General features: G+C 41.8%; 1 protein-coding gene across 5 annotated transcripts in view; it reads left to right on the forward strand.

Moving 5' to 3' along the window:
• The first annotated feature begins 4,408 nt into the window (after positions 1-4,408).
• ZFYVE1 (zinc finger FYVE-type containing 1) overlaps positions 4,409-21,602 on the forward strand; it is a 48,428-nt gene continuing 31,234 nt past the window's right edge. The window contains exons 1-2 of one of the 5 annotated variants that reach the window (XM_082384331.1): positions 4,409-4,618; positions 6,036-7,016. In XM_082384331.1, the coding sequence (XP_082240457.1) occupies positions 6,504-7,016 (513 nt within the window). In that variant the 5' untranslated portion in view covers positions 4,409-4,618; positions 6,036-6,503. Of the gene's footprint in view, positions 4,619-4,781; positions 4,913-5,436; positions 5,640-6,035; positions 7,017-21,602 lie in introns of those variants that run through there. The other 4 variants (XM_082384330.1, XM_082384332.1, XM_082384333.1 and 1 more) reach the window with 4 other exon arrangements.

The following is a 21,602-nucleotide window of genomic DNA, read 5'->3' on the forward strand; positions in this document are numbered from 1 at the left end:
ACCTTTCTTCTACTTGTTTTGTATGTCCTGTTGTGGTTAAGACCTTTAAAATGCTGTGTTGAGTGACCTAAGGAAATTATTAAGTCCAAAAGCTTGGTTTGCTTACTTTGTAGATTCTACTTTCCAGTCACCTTTTACTTTATTCATTTTTTTCTAATTAAAAATTTTAAAATTTTATTTTATATGGTGAGATATGCAAATGGGAAAGTATGAAAAACATATACATTGTTTAAAGCAAAAGTATCAAGTGAACATTGGTGCAACCACCACAAAGGTCAAGAGTAGAACACTGCCTGTGACTTTCTGTTTGAATAAAAAAAAAAAAAAGAAGAGTAGAACACTGCCAACAAACACCCAGATGTCCATCATGTGCCCTGATACATATTGGCTCCTCCCTGAGCTAACCACTAGCTTGACTGTTCTTTTTTGTATAATGGCTCATAATATGGCAAATTGGCCATCCTACTGGAAACAATGAAAAATGCTGGTAAAATAGTGAAGAGTCAATAAGAAGACCAGGAAAAATCAGACCAAAATCTAGGTGAAGGCAGGATCCAGAGAGTAAATAGAGCAATGATGTTACTTTTACCCTAGGGCACATGTCTTACTTGAGAACTTAAACTTTTTTTTTTTATCTTTCTCTTATAGCTTTTTTTTTTCATATCCTGTTTTATTCTTTTATTGTTTTCAGGGCTCCTTGAAAATATATACTTTTTATTTTATTTATTTATGTATTAAAGTACAGTTGAGTTTACAATGTCATGTTAGTTTCAGGTATACAGCACAGTGATTCAGCTATATATATATATATATATATATATATATATATATATATATATATATATATATATACTTTTTCAGATTCTTTTCCCTTATCGGTTATTACAAAATATTGAGTATAGTTTCCCGTGCTATGCAGTAGGTCCTTGTTGGTTATCTATTTTATGTATAGTAGTGTGTATGTGTTAATTCTAACCTCATAATTTATCCCTCCTCTCCTTTCCTCTTTGGTAACCATAAGTTTGTTTCTATGTCTGTGGGTCTATCTCTGTTTTGTACACAAGTTCATTTGTATCTTTTTTTCTTTTTTTAGATTCCACATATAAATGATACCATGTAATATTTGTCTTTCTCTGTCTGGCTTACTTCACTTAATATGATAATCTCTAGATGAACCCATGCACCTATGGTCAATTAATCTATGACAAAGGAGGCAAGAATATACAATGGAGAAAAGACAGTCTCTTCAACAAGTAGTGCTGGGAATACTAGACAACTACATGTAAAAGAATGAAATTAGAACATTCTCTAACACCATATACAAAAATAAACAAAATGGATTAAAGACCTAAATGTAAGACCGGGTACTATAAAACTCCTAGAGGAAAACAAAGGCAGAACACTTTTTGACATAAATCACAGCAATGTTTTTGGATCCGTCTCCTAGAGTAATGGAAATAAAACTAAAAATAAACAAATGGGACCTAATTAAACTTAAAAGCTTCTGCACAGCAAAGGAAACCATAAACAAAATGAAAAGACAACCTAGAGAATGGGAGAGAGTATTTACAAACAATGCGACTAACAAGGGATTAATTTCCAAAATATACAAACAGCTCATACAGCTCAATATCAAAAAAACAACCCATCAAAAAATGGGCAGAAGATCTAAATAGACATTTCTCCGAAGAAGACATACAGATGGCCAACAGGCACATGAAAAAAATGCTTAACATTGGTAATTATTTGAGAAATGCAAATCAAAACTACAATGAGGTTTCACCTCAAACCCATCAGAATGGCCATCATCAAAAAGTCTACAAATATTAAATGCTGGAGAGGGTATGAAGAAAAAGGAACCCTCCTACACTGTTGGTGGGAACATAAACTGGTATAGCCACTATGGAGAACAGTATGGAGTTTCCTTAAGAAACTAAAAACAGAGTTACCATATGATCCTGCAATCCCACTCCTGGGCATATATCCGGAGAAAACTATAATTTGAAAAGATACATGCACCCCAATATTCATTGCAGCACTATTTACAATAGCCAAGACATGGAAACAACCTAAGTGTCCATCAACAGATGAATGGATAAAGAAGATGTGGTGCATATACACAATGGAATATTAGCCGTAAAAAAAATGAAATAATGCCATCTGCAGCAACATGGATGGACCTAGAGAACTTAAACTTGTTTTTTCTAGGCCTAGGGGGCAAGTAGGACAGAAGGCTAAGCCCAGGGCCTGGTTGAATGGGGAATTCTAAAGCCGGGACCTCAGTGTAAGGGTGAATTGCAAGTAAACACACTCCCACCTAACAGATTGTAAAGAAAGTTGTCTTGGAAGGGGTGATTGTGGGGAGCTGTAGAGGGGTACTGGACCCATAAGCCAGCCCTCTCAGGGATATGTAGCCTAAATATACATCTCTTGGTGGTTTAAAAAAAAAAAAATCCCAAACAGTGCTAGTTCAAAGTTATCTCTACTCGCAGAAGCAAAACTAAATTCTCTCAGGAGGAATGAACCTTTATCTTAGCTTTCAAAATTCCCACAAATAATTTTCCAAGGAGAGTGCAGCTCATAGTAAAAAATAACTAAGCACACAAAGAATGAGAATGAGTAAAACCATCCAACAACTGAAAGGGATCTGATAATTCCAATGATCTATTACAAGAAATAAAAGTAAAATAGTTTTTTTCCATTATTGACATATTGCACTTAAATAGTAAGAAATTTCAAGAGTATAACTGTTTCAAAAGTCTTTCTTTTTCCTCACCTTAGTTACCTTCCTTGGAGGCAACCATTTTCCACAGTTTTAGGGGTTCTTATTTTAACTTAAAAAAATGTACTTTAAAATGGGCACGTTGGTTTTAAAAAGGGTTAAATACCATTTTGTTCTCAGGATATATTAATAGCCTCATTTTATAATTAGGAGTATGAAGCAAACTATTAAGGCTACAAAAAATTATAGTGGTAGGTTAGGAACAAAACCTTCTAGGGCAATTTTATGCCATGCTGGCCAGTCTCAAGAGCCTAGCTCAAGACCTGTTATCTTAAATTCCTTTCTAAAATCCCTCTTTTCCTCTTCTCCCCTTAAAACTTCGAAATTGTAAAGTACTACAGATAGCTTAGGTCTTAGTATCCTTGTTTGTGATGTGGCATTTCTCAACCATTGTGCTGTTAGTCCCACTGTTGTTAGTCCCACTGTTGGCTATCTGCCCAGTCTTGAAGAAATAATTTTCAGCAATATAACCCTCACACATGGCTGATTCATTATTGTGTAGATTTGGTTTTACTATTGGTCTAACTATGTCCCTTGAATCATAGCGTACAAAATTATCTCACTTTAAGTCAGGAGATGGGTTCTTGTCCCAGCTTTGTCAATAATTTGCTTTATGACCTTGGCAAATCACATAACCTTCGTTTTCTCTCCTGGGTTAACAATTATCAAGATAGAATCATAGAACATTAAAACTGGCAGGGACCTCAGAGTTTACAGGATATAATCCTTTTATTTCATGGAGAGTTGCGTGATTTACCCAAGAGCTTTCTAGAACAAGCACCCCGTCTTAAGCATCTCAAACCAGTGCTCTTTACATCAGGCTTTCTTTCAGTGTTGTTCTAAGAAACAAACGAAAAAAACAAAAAGTGAAAGCACTGAACACAAGTATAAAACCATTTACGAAAAGCCAGATAACGGTGTTAACCATTAGCCTTACTGTAGCCTGAAAGCTTACTTGAATAAATGTACCCCTTCTAAGTAAAAGACGATTTAAAATTTGGAAGTTCTTCAGGTATGTAAGGAAAAGTCAGAAAAATAAATTAATCGAGAAAAAAAATTAATGGTTGGCTTGCAGAACACTCTTGAAGGGAAAACAAAACTCCCACAAGAGTACTTATATACTCTTATAAATTCTTTCTGGTCTTTTCTTAGTGCAAGATGAACTTGGGTAAGAGGAGACTGCCTGTTTTTATACATTCCTGAAGGAATGGTGTGCATTAAGGGTTACTTGAAATCGAATTATTTGCCTCGCCTATACTACATATTACATCAGTTCTCTAATTTAGCGCCACTCCTTCTCTGGCCACTACCCAAAACAACGTGCTGAAACCTGCGGAAACCACAGTCACCGCAAAAACTCCAAGTCCCATAATGCTCGAAGGGCAGTCTCTACCGCCTCTTCGCAAGAGCAACGTTTTCGGTACTGGGAGTTGTAGTCATTCGGGGTGGTAGGGGGTGGTGGGGGGTGGCGGCGGTGGGGGGGGCTTCACTTCCAGGAAGTTGGGGGAAGGACGCGCCTCCGGAGAACTACATTTCCCAGGAGGCTAAGCGCGTCCTTCTCCGCCCCCGCCGGCGTCAGGCTCCACCTCTCCCGCTCCTCCCTCACTGGGCTGCGCCGCTCACGCCTTCCTGTTAGTCCGAGCAGGGAGAAGTTCACTCAGATCAGCTGATCCTAACTGACAACAGGAGAGGAGGAAGCCCGGGAGGCAGCGAAGGAGGAGGGGGGTGGAGATGGAGAGGAGGATGGATCCACCGGTGCCCTGAGGAACAGCCCCCGCCTCCACCGGCGCCCCGGGGTCCCCCGACGCCTCCTCGCCGCAGCAGAGCTGCTTCGTGGTGGGGTTCCCGGGACGCCGCGGTCGGGGAGGGAAGGGCACGGCCCTGCGCCGGACGAGCGCTAGCCCTGGAGCTCCCTCTGCCCCCGGGAGGAAGGGGGGGGCGGGTGCGGCGGGGGTGGAGATGGGGGTGGGGTGGTATAAACAATGGATTCGGCTTTGGCCTCTGCCAGCGTGGGCGGGATTTGGGGGGACCTCCTTTGTTCTTAGACCTTGCTCCTGCCCCTCGGGTTGTGGTGGTGGTGTCCGGAAGGAAGGAAGGGTGAGGAATCCCCGGCTGGAGAGAGGCGTCGAGGTGGGAGGCCGAGTGGGTAGATTGTTTGCTTGGGTCTGGTGGGCGGAGAGGTATCTTTTTGAAGGTTGGTTTTATTTTTTTCTCAATTGTGACAAATTTTGATTTTTATTAACGTTGTGGGAGCTGGTTGGGCACTTCTGTGATTAGGGTGTAAATAAGGTCTCCTAGTCACTCCTTTCGCCTTCCTTGTTTATCTAAAAATAAGATGGATCGATTGATTACTGTATGGGAGGAGTGAATACCCGAAAGCAGGGCTTTACATTTCCTGGGAGCGTTAGTTTGGGTGTCGAGGCGAAGGGGAGTTAGGAATATGATTGTGACAAAAAGCCCCTTTTTTGCCCCAGTTATCTATCTATCTTTCTTTCTTTTTTTTTTTTTTTAGTTATTTTAAAGTTGGGTTTTGAGTGACAAAGAGAAAAATTATTTGTTTTTTTTATTTTTTTTTTTTTTTTATTTTTTTTTTTGGGGAGGGGGGTCCGGGCCTGCCGGCGCCGCCCCTTACCCCCAAAATTATTTGTTTTAACTCACTTCAGGCCTGGCTTTGCAGTGGACCATAGTGGAGGAATTCTGTCTCCTGTTGCTCGCTTTTTTTGCAGTTAGAGAAAAGGACAAAAGGAAGTACAATAATTGTTTTTAATTGTTTTTAAACATGGAATGGTGACTCTTGTTTCCAGGTTTAGAGTCCTTAATAGGCCTCTGTCTAGAGTTGAAGCAATCCAGTCACAAGGTTAGTTGGATCTGCGCAGGACTTTGATGGAGCTAAAGTTTATTATTATTGTTTCTTTAGCTTTTTACAAGCGTCTTTCTCCACCTCTCCCAATTGTGGGGTGCAGGTAAGGGTGCAGAGGGTTGCCCCTCCAAGGACTATTTGCTTAGTGCTTTTGATTCTTAATTTAATAACTGAGGGAACAGAGAATTTCAGTCTGGGAAATAAAGCAACACAGTCTCTTAAATGCCTTGAGACTAGAGGTAGTGGTTGTTTTCAAAAGGAGCGGGCTTAACCATGATTTTGAGGAGAAATTTCTAGGCTCAGAATGAGCCAGTGTGATTTTTACAAGTGAGAGTGAGAATTCGCTTGGGAGTTTTGGCCTATTTAATCACAATCTTTTTTTTTTTTTTTAAGGTGCATTTTTGTTTTTAGATGAGTGAAATCCTTTTCCTGCCTCTATTCTAGGTATCCTCTGAAATACTGACTTGAGCTGGATGATATTGAAAAGTTCCTGACCACTCTCTTTCATTACCAAAACCTTGTGTCTGAGGCCCCATGCATGCGCCCACCTCAGTGAACCCATCAGATCTCTCTCAGATAGCCATAACAGATCCTCTCAAGTTAATTTTAACCACATATTTGCCTGCACTTTATGGAGGATGAAACTATCAAACCAAGTCAACGTTGCTGCTGATTCAGGAGTCTTGGCAGCAGGAAATTAAACATCCGAACATTTGTAAATGTGTGAAGAATTCTAATAAGACATCGATGTTTTTTTAAAAACATTTTTTTAAGGGTGTTCAGAACCCTGTGGAGGCTGTGCTCAGTCTTCGGACTCAACGCCTTTGTCTTCACTTCTGGGGAAAGCCCAGGTACCGTTACATGGTAGGTGCTTTCCTTCCCGGTCTGAATATGAGTGCGCAGACTTCCCCAGCAGAGAAGGGCCTGAACCCTGGGCTGTTGTGCCAGGAGAGTTACACCTGCAGCGGGACTGACGAAGCCGTCTTCGAGTGTGACGAGTGCTGCAGCCTGCAGTGTCTCCGCTGCGAGGAGGAGCTCCATCGGCAGGAGCGCCTGAGAAACCATGAGCGGATCAGACTCAAAGCTGGCCACGTCCCTTACTGCGACCCCTGCAAGGGCCCCAGTGGGCATTCTCCAGGTATGAAGCAGAGGGCAGTCGTGAGGTGCCAGACCTGTAAAATCAACTTGTGTCTGGAGTGCCAGAAGAGGACTCATTCTGGGGGTAACAAAAGGAGGCACCCCGTTACTGTGTACCATGTGGCTAAGGTCCAGGAGTTGCTGGAGGAAGAAGGGATGGATGAGGACACCAAGAGGAAGAAGATGACTGAGAAGGTTGTGAGTTTCCTCCTAGTAGATGAGAATGAAGAAATTCAGGTAAGCGCTCAGTGGTAGTATTCATGTGGTGGCGGAACAGATCTGATGTTGGCAGCTGGCTCTCAGGGGAGGTCCAGGAGGAGCTCGCATTTTAATCAGTAAGAGGCAAGACCCCGGAAAGCTTAAATCTGCATGGAGTCAGATTTAGTTTCTTACCAACTGCATGACCTTGGGCTGAATTACTTTACCTCTCTGAGCCTTAGTTTTCTCATTTATAAAATGGGGACAGTGCCTAGTTCATTGGGTTGTAGTGAGGATGAAATGACACAGTGTTTGTAAAGCCTGTTACCTAATAAATGCTCAGTGTGTGGTAGCTGTCATTATTACTTTTAGGATTATTATCAGGAAGAACTGATTTAGAACCGTTTTCTCAATGAGAGCACTTTGGCAAGTTGTGAATACATGTGAATGAGGAGGGACTGTGTGTGTGCAGGGAAAGAAACACTGACTTCTGGTGGGTCCCACAGGAGTGCAAAGCTGTAAGTTGTCACCCTGCTAACTCCATTTAGAGACAGGTGTTTGAAAAGTGGCTTTTTGTAAGGGTAGTATCCTCTCCAGATGACGTCTTATTTTCATGTATTGGCTTCTGATCAATAGAAGCCAGTAAGGGCATCTGGGATTACAGAAGGACTGGAGAATATTTGATTTGATTCTGAGCTGGGGAGAGGGTGGCGTCTGATAGGAGCAAGTTGGGGAGATGGAAGTGTGTGACAGGGGCGATTGGGAAAGGGGTAGTAGAATGTTTATACTTTCCAGTGAAGGTAGTACAATTATCATGTCTATACTTCCAAATGAAGACTGCTTCATTTCACATCCTGGCTTCACTCACTGGCTGTATAACCACGGGCAAGTTATTTAAACTCCATGCCTCAATTTCACTTCTACATCGCAGCAGTAGTTGAGAGGATTCAGAGAAATTAGGAATAGAAACGGAAAGGCCCTTATCACAGGGCCTGGCACGTGGAGTCCAGCACCACTTTGTTGTGTTTGTCAGTATCAGGGAGTGTTTGTGGTACATTCAGTACTTTTAGCTGTGATGACTCCTCAAGTCTCCAGATTGGAGGAGTACCTTTGTAAGTTACCGCTTGAAAACTTTCTAATTACCCAGTGAGTATTTTTCATCTTTTTCCGCCTTAGGTAAGGTTATGGAAATGAATTACGTCATGATTTCTGTGTACGTCTATTGTCAGCTAAATACTTTGCTAACACAGGCTTTTCTTGCTTGGTTGAGAGGAACTAACAGAGTTATGGAAGAGTGAGCCAGATCCCATTCTGCCTCCCTTGCTAGCAATAGTGTCTCCTCGATGGATTCTGCTCTAATTGGGTGACAGTGTGCACTAAACGTTTTACAAATGGAACACTTGGATTTGGATGATTCCTGTTGGTTTTGCCACCAGTTCTCTTTAATGTCAGCCTTTGGAAAGCCATACTTCGAATTGTTGTCACTTTTGTAAAATGAGAGGAAGATTTGGGATGAACCAGTGGATATTGTGTCAGCACCAAAAAGAGTATTTTTTGAGGGGAGGAGGATGTATTTTCTTTTTTCTTTTTGTAGCACTGATACATATTTCTTAGCAGAGAATTAAGAAAATATAAGGAAGTGTACTGAAGCAGACAAATCCATCTTTTTTTCTTGTAGTGTGTAATGTGTATATAATTAGGTTGTTTTGTAAAGATTTCTCCCTTCATAAACATTGACCACTTCCCCGGAAATAACAGTTTATTAATTGTAAGAAGCACTGGTTGGGACTAATGGATGGGACAAGAATTTTAGGTGGTGACTTGTTCTCATAGGGTCATGGTGGAAGAGTACTTGGAGAAAATATCTAGTTCACTTTTCTAATGTGAATGTCTAAAACAATTAGAGAGATGATTGTCTGATATAAATCTAGATGATGAATTCAGCTAAATTGTAGACTCCTGGAGAGCAGGACCATGTCTTGTGCCCTGGATCACGGACAATGGTGGGCATGCTGTCGGCGCATAAATACTTGATTGGCGATGTCACATCTCAACCTCAGCTTTTTAGAAATGAATATCACACACATACTTAGTAAAAAACAAAACAAAACTAGACTCATTTGAAAGGGCATACAATGACAAGTTTCCCTCCTACTCCATACCCTTAGTCTCTTTCATTAGAACAATCACTATTAACAGTTAACTACATGCACTTCTAGAGTTTTTTTCACGTATATTTACGAATATATGTATGTATCCTTTTAATTTTTCAACAAAAAGGGAATCTGATATACTTACTGTTCTGTCCTTGGCTGTTTTTCACTGAAGGATACATCTTGTAGAACTTTCCTTATCAGCACATTGAGGTCTACCTCATTATTTAAAGGCTGCCTAGTACTCTGTTGAATGGTTTTTCTATAATTTTAGCCTATTAAGGGATATTTGAGTTATTACAACGAAGGATGTGTTGAATATCCTATAAATCTATTTAGAAATGGAATCTTTTTGTCAAATGATGTGTACATTTTAAATTTAGATTGATATTACCAAATTCCTGAACCTTATTTTCTTAGCTTCTGCAGTACTTCTCTGCGTCTCCCCTGGGTTCTGGTCTTGGCTCATGATAGTTGAAATTTAAAGAGCTCTTACTGTGGTGCTTGGCACTGTTCTTAGCATTTGAGCTCATTGAGTCCTGATGAGAACTCTGTGTATTAGTTTCTTACTGTTGCTGTAACAAATTACCACAAATTTAGTGGCTTAAAGCAACACAAGTTTATTCTCTCATTGGTTGGAGGTCAGAAGTCCTAAAATGGACCCGATAGGGCTGTGTTCCTTCTGGAAGCTCTAGGGAAGAATGTGTTTCCTTATCTTTCTAGCTTCAAGAGGCCTCCCGTGTACTTTGGCTTGTGGCCCCATCATCCAGCTTCAAAGCTAGTAGTGTTAACATCTTCCAATCCCTTTCTCTGTCTTTTTTCTTCTGTTGTCACTTGTCTCTCTGTGGCCCTTCTGCCTCCCTCTCACAGGGGTCTTTGTGGTTACATTGGATCCACTTGGATAATCCAGCATAATCTCCCCACCTCAAGGTCCTTAATTCAGTCACATCTGCAGAGCCTTTTTGCCCCATGAAGTGACATATTCACAGGTTCTGGGCATTAGGATGTGGACATCTTTGGGGGTGGGGGGCAGTTTCAGCCTACCACACCCTATGAAGTAAGTTGTATGTCTTAGTCAGTTGGGCTACTGTGACAGAAGAGCATAGATGAGGTGGCTTAGAAACAACAGAAGTCTATTTCTCACAGTTCTAGAGGCTGGGAAGTTCAAAATCATGGCACTGACAGATTCAGTGTCTGATGAGGGCTTGGTTCATGACAGCTGTCTTCTCACCGTGTCCTCACATTGCAGAAAGAAGCTCTCTGGGGTCTCTTTCATAAGGGCACTAATCCTATTCATAAGGGTTCTACCCTCATGACATAATCACCTCTCACAGGCCTTACCTCCTAATGCCATCACCTTGGGGGTTAGATTTCAACATATGCATTTCAGGGGGGATACAAGCATTTCGTATATAGCATTGTATTTTCTAGACGAGGACACTGAAGCACAGAGAGATGAAGTGACTTGCCAAGATCAAGTTACGATTAGTGGCAGAGGATTTGCGATCTAAGATCCTTGCTCTATGATACTGCTGTTCTGTCTCACCAAGTCACTTAAACTTTCTAATCAAACTTCATTCTGGTCAATAGCATCAACTCACCAATTCCTCATGGCTGCTGTGAGAATCAAATGAAACATAGCTCTATATAAATGCAAGACGTTACCATTGAAGAACTCCTTCCTCGTAGCAGTGAAGATTCCATGATTTAGGCCCCAACTTTGCTTTTCTTTTCATGTTTCTAGGCATTTGTGGGTTTTGATCATTTTCAGTTTAGTACATAGGGATTATTTTAGTAGCTTGTAGGCTGTTATTCTTATGTGTGGTTCCCTCAAATTCTCTGGCCTAGAGTCTCCTAAGATTTGTTGTTTGTGATTTGAGTATTATTTAGTTTATTTTGGAAAACCTAAAAGGACAAAAAGCTTCCTTTTGGTGGTGACAATTTTATCATTACCTTGTTACCATTTGAGTGTATACTAGAATGGCAAATTTGAGGAGAGATTGATTTTTGGTCTCAGAAGCAGGAACTCATTGGTGGCTTTTAAATGGACACATCTGGCCTACTAGCCAAAGACATTCATTCATTCATCACATTTACTGAGTATATATTCTGGTGCCAGGCATTTTCTAGGCTCCAGGAAAGCAGAGTTCACACATGTCAAACATATAAAAAGGTGGTTCAGATGTGTAATCAAGGAAGAGTGACTGGGAAGCCACTTTTGCCGGATAGTTAGGGAAGGTTTCATTGTAAAGGTGACTTTTAAGCAAAGACCTGGTGGTTAATACTACCTGGGGAAATAGACCTCCAGGCAGAGGGGAATGAGAACAGAAAGCAGGTGGGATGGCATATTTGAGTAAAGAAAGAATGCCTGTGTGGCTGGAGTGAGCTGGCAGAGAGTGGTGAGGATAGAGGTGCAGAGGTAAGCGGGTGCCAGATCCTGTGGGGCCTTGTAGGCCAGGGAAATAAGTGTGGATTTTAAGTGTAATGGGAAGCACCAGACTGCTTTATGCTAGAAGGTCACAGGAGCTGGTGTGAAGACTAGATTGTAGTGACTGTGGGAGGGCAAGAGGGAAAGCAGGGAAACCACTTAGGAGGCTATTGAAGATGCTGAGGGGAGAGGTGGCTTCAATTTGGTGCGATCAGTGACATGGTGAGATGGAAAGACATTGATGAATTTGGGACAAAGTTTGGATGTAAAACGGGAATGCTGATATATTGGGTGGAGGGGTGAGGGAATGAGAGAACTCAGTGGTGACTCTTAGGCATTTGGTTTGTGCAAATAACACCTGCTTAATACCCCAGGTTTTATTGACTTAAATTGATAAAACTTTAAGAACTCAATTCACACAATAAAGAGAGTTAAAATAATCTCATTTGGTATTGTCTAACACAGTAGTTCTCAACCAGGAGAGGTTTTGCTCCCGCAGGGGGCATTGGGCAATATTTGGAGACATCTCTGGTTGTCACAGCTGGGGCATGGGGGTTATGTGCTACCGGCTAGTGGATAGAGGCCAGGATGCTGCTAAATATCTTAAAAGGCATAGGGCAACCCCCACATGAAGAATTATTTGGTACAAAATGTCAAGAGTGCTGAGATTGAGAAAACTCATCTAAGAGATGAAGGTTCGATGTGATAGGAGATCTGGACTCCAGTGAAGTGGAAAACATTTAACCAATACGCCACTTTTTCCTCCCTCTTTTCGTTCTGTTCGTTCCTCAGAAGTAATTTAACTTCTGAAATCAGTGTTCTCTTTTGGCATATTTTGTAACCTTTCTAGTGAAATGGTTAGACTTTCTGTGTTGTATTCATTGATTTTTCTAGACCTTAGTGGAACTGTACTTGGAAAACCAAATGACTCATGGACCCATTATTTAGAGCCGCAATAAGTAAATGATCCACACTGACAAGTCATCTATAATCTCTTGAAGTTAGAGAGGACACCCTTAGCAAATAACTCAAAGGTTAGAAGAATAAAGTTCTAACAATTAGAGTTCTTAGTGGAGGTAGGGGGTAGTATTTTCCTATCTGTTGAGTCTTGTGAGGGATTCAGACATCTTGTCTTAGCAGAATATTTCTAGTCACAGAGAAAAGGTGAAAAAAATCATATATATGTATATAATAAAATTATATGTCTATATATAAGTTTAATATATATATAAATATTTAAACCCCATACAAGTTTTTCTTTCACAACCACTTTATTCTCCACTGTCTCTTTTCTACAAACCTCCTATAACTTCCCTCTTTCCAAGAGAACAGAGCAGCACACTGGCAAGCAATTGCCCCTGTTTCATCTTCATGCTGACTAACCCCTGATGGTTGCAGATCTGCAGAGCTTTTTTTTTTTTTTAATTAATTAATTAATTAATTAATTTTTGGCTGTGTTGGGTCTTCGTTTCTGTGCGAGGGCTTTCTCTAGTTGTGGCGAGCGGGGGCCACTCTTCATCGCGGTGCGGGGGCCTCTCACTATCGTGGCCTCTCTTGTTGCGGAGCACAGGCTCCGGATGCGCAGGCTCAGTAGTTGTGGCTCACGGGCCCAGTTGCTCCGCGGCATGTGGGATCTTCCCAGACCAGGGCTCGAACCCGTGTCCCCTGCATTGGCAGGCGGATTCTTAACCACTGCACCACCAGGAAAGCCCCAAATCTGCAGAGCTTTTCATGCCAAAAGACTCCTGAAGTTAAATCCCTCCTGCTGAACATGCAGGGTGATAGGGAAGCCCAGTGACCCAGGAGTGGTCAATGAGAAGCTAAGAAAGTGTGCCCTGGGGCAGGCCTCCTGGACTCAGAAATAGACAGCCTTGGGCCCTGTCTGAAAGGGAAGGCCAAGGTGAGTCTTCAAGTCCTTCCTTCAGTGAAGTCAGTGGTGGACCTCATCTCACTGAAACCGTTCCTTTAAGAAGACCCATCACGTTGTTTGGCTGCTTCACTTGTTTACAGTCCCAGAATAGTGTGGCTCAAAATACTGGGACTTGGCTTTTTTTTTTTTTTTTTTAAATTGGCTAAAAGAGACATTATTCTAATGGGATTCAGGAATGGAAAAGAGCAGAGAATGTTTTGTACTGTATGAGAATCCTTGACCACAAACTGCCTGTGCTGGTCTGCCCCATTTCTATGCTTCTTCTGTCTTAGACTCCCCTGTGGGTGACCCCTTGGCCTTGTCTTCCGCTTCCTGGTCTAGGGCACCTTTATGGGGCTTGCTCTTTCCAGGATCTCTGTTTCAGACAGGCTGGCAGAAACCCCTCAGGACTTAATTGGTCAATAGGTCAGGAACCTGGGGATCATAATCTTATAAATTGTGGAGCTTCCCCATTGTTCTCTTTGAATGGTCAAACTTTTATAATGTAAGGACTAATTTTGGTTCTGTGGCTGGTTAGCCCTTTGGCAAATTCTGGTCAGAGCACAAATATATTTACGGTCAGTTATTAGGTGCCATATTAGAAAATGTAACAAAAAAAAAATTCCTGTAGATCTGCTTAGGAGCTGTCTGTCAAAATAATAAGCAGTAATTGGTAGAACAGCAAAGGCTCCCTCCACCTCCCCCACCTTTTACTCATGGAAACTCAAGTAAAAGCCCTTTTGTTTAGTAATAGTAGTAAGGGGAGGGCATTGTATGTATTACTGGGAAACCAGGGTTGAGGATGACTCAGACAAACAGGATGATGAAAGAGCCCCCATTATATGCTCTGGTTTCTGCTCAGCATCTTCTGAGCTCTCTCAGCCTTGGGCTCATTCAGTTGTAACGGGCTCCTGGCATTTAACCTGGGAGGCTATTTTGTTTAGTCCAGGGCTGTTTAAAATTTGACGCATACAAGCCATCAAAACCACTGTGAGTCAGCTTTTCAGGGAACCTATCTTTAACTATTTCAAGTTACCTCCAGTTTGTGTGATTCTGATTTTTTTTGGTCTGTCAGTTCCTTGAAGTGATTGATTTTTTTCTGTAATTCAGCAAACATTTGGCTTTTTGATTTAGGGTTAATATAAAAGGCAGATTTCTTATTAAGTTGACAGTGTTTGTTTTCCCTGTGGATGCATCTCCTGGCTGTACCGCTCTTGAGTTTATCCTGCAGATTGTGTCACATGGAAGCCTTCTGATGCCTGGCTGGACTTTTCAGGGGAGTCCTGCCTGCTTTGGGAAGAGCTCCCAAGATACTGTCTCTGGCTGAGGTTAGAACTGCTGAATGTATTGAGCACATTTGATCAGTGAGGGGCAACCAGAGGAAAGCTAATGGGCGAGACCACAAAGGAGGGAAAGAAAACAAGGCTGTAGAAAGTTCCAGGCAAGAAGAATTGGAAACACCTATGGGAAGGGACACAGAGGAACTTTTGGAGGCAGGAAAGGGTGGATGTTTCCCTGGAGGATGTTTTGTTCATTTTGCCCCTCTTTTCAATGGCTTTTGGCCGGTAATTAAGAGGCTCTCTTTGACCAGTTTGTGAGGTTAGCTTGGTGGTGGCTGGAGTCCTTGGGCAGAGAAGTATGTATACCCGCCATACGTAAGCACCTGACCTCTGGCTTGACTCCACTGGAGGATGATCTGTTTTCTGGTAGCTTCTGGAATTTTTTTTCCTCCTTCCTGATTTTCTTCTACTTGTTGACTGGATTATTGCTGTCTTTCCCAGGGAATTTGACTCTAGATGTTAGAGTACTGTAAGAGAACAGACAGAGCCTGATTCTGGCATGTAGACACAGACACCCCAAGTTCAAGTTAAGAGAGAACATAATCCCGAGCAATTCAGCAGTCATAGAGTATTCTAGAAATTCCTCTACTTCTCAGCCCATTCTCCTGCCTGGCGAATACATGGCTAAACTACATGGCTAAACTGTTTTCCATAATCTCTCATAACCTATTCTTTCAAAGAGCTTAATTCAGTTTACATGTATCATTCAACAGCAGTCATAAACATTTATTGAGTGTCAATTATATGCTTTATTAGTTTGAGTAATCTCTGTGAAAAATATTTTAAAATGAAAATTCAGCGGTTAAGCAGGACTGGGGAGGGATGGCAGAGGCCTTCATTCCTGGGAAAGCCCCACTGTCTTTTGCACTTGTCTCTGAGTAGAGGCTGTTTGAGAATCCCGTAATTCTTTCTGCACACCCTTTCTGGTCCTTGTGGCCAGTAATTTGTTCCATTGTGTGGATAAACTGTGATACCTTCACTCACTTGTCGATGGACATTTTGTATACCATATATATTGTTTGATTATTGTCTTTCTTTTCTCCATTACAATGTAAGCTTTATGAGGACAGTGATTTTTTTTTATTGGGGTATAATTCATGTAACATAAAATTAACCATTTTAAAGAGAACAGTTCATTGGTATTTGGTATATTCACAATGTTGTGCAGCTACCACCTCTGTCTAGTTCTAAAGCATTTTCATCATCCCAAAAGAAAACCCTGTACCTGTTAAGCAGTCCATCCCAGAGGGCAGTGGTGGTTTTTTTTGTCTTTTTTATACGTTTATTATTTTCCAATTATAAAAATAACATAGACTTATCATGTTAAAATACTGAAAATACAGAACTACAGAAAAGTATACAATTTTATCTTAATTTTACAATAAAAGAAAGCCACTAGTATCTCAATCCTTTTTAAGGTTGCATTTACTTTTTTCAAAAATAGTTTTATTGAGATATAATTCACATACCATACGATTCACCTGTTTGAAGTGTACAGTTTAGTGGCTTTTAGTATATTCACAGATCTATGCACCCATCATCACAGTCAATTTTAGAACATTTTCATCAGGCAGTGATTGTTTTCCTCTTCTGTTCATCCTCATCTAGAACAGTGTTTGGCATATGGTAGGTACTCAAATAATATTTGTCGAATGAATAAAATGCATTAATGAGAATAAATCAGTTTAATCATTATTCAGCAAACATTTAATGAGTGCCTACGATGTGCTGACAACTGAGGGAGATAGAAAGTGGCACTAAGACACTGAACTCGCCCTTGAGGAGAGGACAGTCGAGCGGTAATAGAAAATAAATACATAGGAAATTCCCTGGCGGTCCAGTTGTTAAGACTTGGGCTTCCACTGCCATTGACCCCAGTTTGATCCCTGGTCGGGGAACTGAGATCCCACAAGCTGCTCGGTGAGCAACAACAACCACAACAACCAAATACATAGACATAAGGTGGGGCTTCCCTGGTGGTGCAGTGGTTAGGAGTCCGCCTGCCAATGCAGGGGACATGGGTTCCAGCCCTGGTCTGGGAAGATTCCACATGCTGCAGAGCAACTAAGCCCATGTGCCACAACTACTGAGCCCGTGCGCCACAACTACTGAGCCAGCGTTCTAGAGCCCGCGAGCCACAACTACTGAGCCCGCGAGCCACAAATACTGAAGCCCACGCGCCTAGAGCCCGTGCTCCGCAACAAGAGAAGCCACCGCAATGAGAAGCCTGCGCACCACAACGGAGAGTAGCGCCCGCTTGCCACAACTAGAGAAAGCCCGCACAGAGCAACGAAGACCCAACACAGCCAAAAATAAAGTAAATAAAATAAATAAATTTAAAAAAAAAAAGAAAGAAGGTGGATGACCTCAGAGCAGTATAGAGAGGCCATTATGGAAATTCAGAGGAGGGTGATATTGCTGGAGTGGTTACTATTGTTATTTAAATAGTTATATGCTATACTGTTACTTCACCAGGGCTCCACTATCACATTCCATGTAGAACAGAAAGCAGGCCCCTTTCAGTGTCCACCTCAGACATCAAAGATCTCCTTATAAAGCTGTGTCATCTATTAAGATCTTCGACATAAACTGTGAGAAAGGCACTTTAGGGAGTCTCTAGTGTACTAATAATTCTTGGAATCATGTGACCTCATTGTTATGAAGACTGAATGCTTTCTTATGCATAATATATGTATTATGCAATCTTATAACAGCTTTTCTTTTAAAATTTATTTTTGGTTGCATTGGGTCTTCATTGCTGCGTGTGGGCTTTCTCTAGTTGCGGCGAGCACGGGCTACTCTTTGTTGTAGTGCGCGGGTTTCTCATTGTGGTGGCTTCTCTTGTTGTGGAGCACGGGCTCTAGGTGCGTGGGCTTCAGTAATTGTGGCTTGCAGGCTCAGTAGTTGTGGCTTGCAGGCTCTAGAGCACAGGCTCAGTAGTTGTGGCACATGGGCTTAGTTGCTCCGCTGCATGTGGGATCCTCCTGGAGCAGGGCTCAAACCCGTGTCACCTGCATTGGCAGGCGGATTCTTAACCACTGCGCCACCAGGGAAGTCTTAACAGCTTTTTTTTTTAAATTGAAAATATACATCCTTTTGAGGGAGGGAGTGGTATGTGTTGAGTAAGTTTCTTCCTTTGTCCCATTATCCCTGATTCTTTAATGAGGCATTTATTGGAAACCTTCCTTCAGGAGGGTTTTTGCTTGGGATAGATAATGGAATGAAATTCTGCAGTGGTGGTGATGAGTGTGGCCTAGAGGCATATTAGGGCAACTGCAGCAGTAATGTCAGTCAGCGCTTCTCTCACATTTACTGCATGTTTCCACTGTGCTGAGTGCCTGATGTGCATTAACTCACTTAATCCTCACGGTGACCCTGTAAAGTAGATTGCGTTGTTATCCTCATTTCACAGGAGAGAAAACAGAGGCCCAGAGAAGTTAAGTAACTTCTTTATTCTAAAGTCAGTGAGTGGTCGAGGCAGATTGGACCCTTAATTGTAACACTACGCTGTTCCCTTCCCCAGAGAGAATATAGCATTTAGACATTCTGTGCTGTGTCCATTCATTCATTTAACAAATAAGTGTAGATCTCCTGTTATGTGTCAGTCTCTGTGCTAAGGCTACAGTGGTAGCCTAACAACATGGCCCAGACCCTTGCCAGCCTGGAGTACATTCTAGTGGGAAGCTTGGAACCAGGAATAATGGGAAAATGTTATCAGAGATGGTGGGTGAGGAATGGAGGCTGTGAGCAAGGGTTGAGTAAATTGTCCATAGTGTGATCCAGGTAGAGGTGGATCTGAACCTAGCTCTTTCTTTTTTTTTTTTTTTTTAACATCTTTATTGGAGTATAATTGCTTTACAATGTTGTGTTAGTTTCTGCTGTACAACAAAGTGAATCAGCTATATGTATAAATATATCCCCATATTCCCTCCCTCTTGAGCCTCCCTTCCACCCTCCCTATCCCGCCCCTCTAGGTGGTCACAAAGCAGTGAGCTGATCTCCCTGTGCCGTGCAGCTGCTTCCCACTAGCTGTCTATTTTACATTTGGTAGTGTATATATGTCCATGCCACTCTCTCACTTCGTCCCAGCCTCCCCTTCTCCCCTGTGTCCTCAAGTCTGTTCTCTACGTCTTTATTCCTGCTGTGTCACTAGGTTCATCAGTACCATTTTTCTAGATTCCATATATATGCGTTAGCATACGGTATTTGTTTTTCTCTTTCTGACTTACTTTACTCTGTATGACAGACTCTAGGTCCATCCATCTCATTACAAATAACTCAGTTCTCAATTTCGTTCCTTTTTATGGCTGAGTAATATTCCATTGTATATATGTGCCACATCTTTATCCATTCATCTGTCGATGGACATTTAGGTTGCTTCCATGTCCTGGCTATTGTAAACAGTGCTGCAGTGAACACTGTGGTACATGTATCTTTTTGAATTACGGTTTTCTCAGAGTATATGCCCAGTAGTGAGATTGCTGGGTCATATGGTAGTTCTATTTTTAGTTTTTTAAGGTACCTCCATACTGTTCTCCATAGTGGCTGTATCAATTTACATTCCCAACAACAGTGCAGGAGGGTTCCCTTTTCTCCATACCCTCTCCAGCATTTATTGTTTCTAGAGTTTTTGATGATGGCCTAGCTCTTTCTTATTAAAAAATTAAAAAAATTTTTCCATTGTGGTTTATCATAGGATATTGAATATAGTTCCCTGTGCTCAGCTCTCGTCTTCTGTCTAGCCTGGTGTTGTTACTGCTAGGTCCTAGAGCCTTTACCAGAGCTTGTGTCTGTTTTTATAGCTGGCCAGATATGAGTATGCTATGCCACTTAAAAGGGGGCCTCCATCTTCCATCTGGAAGCTCCTTGGACGAGTCCCTTGAGGATGACGTGGATCTTGAGGGTGACTTGGTATTTCCAGTCTGTCCTCAGAATTCAGCATGGCTTTGGAAAGCTTTTCATGGAGATATAAATGGAGAGCTGAACTGGGTGGGTTGGGTGAAGTCAAAGAAACTGACCATGGTGCTAAAAATGATCCTTTTAAAAAAATTTATTTTGTGGGTCATCTCTACACAGAAACATTTCTCTTTCCTGCTAGAGGAGGAGGGGAGCTGCAGGCAGCGCTGTGAGGTTATGTGTCAGAAGCACCACTGGTAGTTAGAAGACATGGGAGGAGAATTCCTGACCTCTCAAGTAATGGAACTCTTTGGGGACACTGGAGTGGAAGAAAGTGATCTTTGCCCTTATCAAATGTGCTCCATGTGTTTGTGAGGCCAATCTTGTGACTTCAGCAGTCTTAAGAAAACATTTGATTGAGAAACAGTTGTTTTAACATGAAACTCTATTGACACATACATGGATAAACACAAAAATATACACTCCTTTGAGGATAGAATGAAAGGTAATTTTCTGAACTAGTTGGGTTGGGGGAAACAGGCTTACTAGAACTTTCTGGCAATAGGAGTTTGCTATTGGAATGGACCCTCCTTTGGTTTTGGACTTTAAAAATGGAGTGGCTACTGATCTGTATGACACTGTTTAAGTAAAATTCTGCCTGAAAATTAGGCCATGGACTTAAATCATTGGCTGGAGTTTGAGTTCCCTCACCTTCCGCGTCTCCTTTCCTTCCCACAGAAGGAGGAAAATGTTACCTAAATTCTATACTTGTGCTGGTCTAACATCATTAGGTCAGTGCCAGACACTAGATGAAGCTCGATACATGTCTGTTGATTTGCGGACTGAAAAAAAAACCACACAACCTAAAAGCTGAGAATTATGTTTTACTCCGTGACCTTACTGAGGACTATAGCCTGGGCTACAGCCTCTTAGATGGCTCTGAGGAACTGTTTCATAGGGGATAAGGGAGGAGCCAGGATATATGGGAGTTTTTGCTGGGAAAAAAACCCCCAAAACCTTGTCGTCCAACATCAGAAGATAACTGCTGATCACAAAGAACAGACACCTCAAGTTAATGATTTCAGTGCTTTTCTGTGTGTGGGAACATGCAAGAGTCTGGGCTCACTGAAATTATTCCTTTGATATACATCTTCACTATCTAGGGTCAGTATCCTGTTTTTCTCCATCCTGAATCCCCCTCAGGGTGAACCATGGGGGGAGGGATGGGGTGGCTGCAGTGACTGATGGCTTGATGGGGGCAACATTCGTTGTTTACCGGAATGGCAGGCAGCATTCTTTGTTTACCGGAATGGCAGGCAGCATTCGTTGTTTACCGGAATGGCAGGCAACTTTTTTTTTTTTTTTTTTTTGTCTACAGATTAAATGAAGTAATCAAGTTTTAGTTTTCTTCTGGAATAGTGGTCCCAGTTCTGATAAGATCGAGAATGTGTTTTGGTTTCTTTGGGTTCTGTCTCTTTCTCTGAACTCAGGCAAAAACGGAATGAAAGCAGAATAACCCACAGACCATCACATAAAAGTAATTAGCGGGAACTGAACTTTGGGAATAATTCATTAATTTAGATTAATTTTAGAATCTCAATGGAGAGATATAAGATCGTCTTCGTTGGCTCGGGGGTGGGATTTATCATGAGCCTTAGGTTGTGGTGGGGAGCAGCCACGCTTCCCTTAGCCCTTTCCATTACTTTGGGGAAGGAGCTGATTTTTGCCCTCGGGTAAGGGAACACCATAAAAATTTAGAGGACTGTCTGATTGTCGTTGGTACAGATCAGATCCTTTTCACCCAGAGAGACCAGAACTGAAAGGACCTCAGTGCGGAGCTTCTTTCCTTTGGAGTGTTTGCTGGTGTCTTTGGAGTTTAACTTTTAGTCTCTGTGCTCT

Source organism: Balaenoptera borealis (assembly GCF_965194805.1).
Source record: "Balaenoptera borealis genome assembly, chromosome: 3".
In the NCBI taxonomy this organism is placed as follows: Eukaryota; Metazoa; Chordata; class Mammalia; order Artiodactyla; family Balaenopteridae; genus Balaenoptera; species Balaenoptera borealis.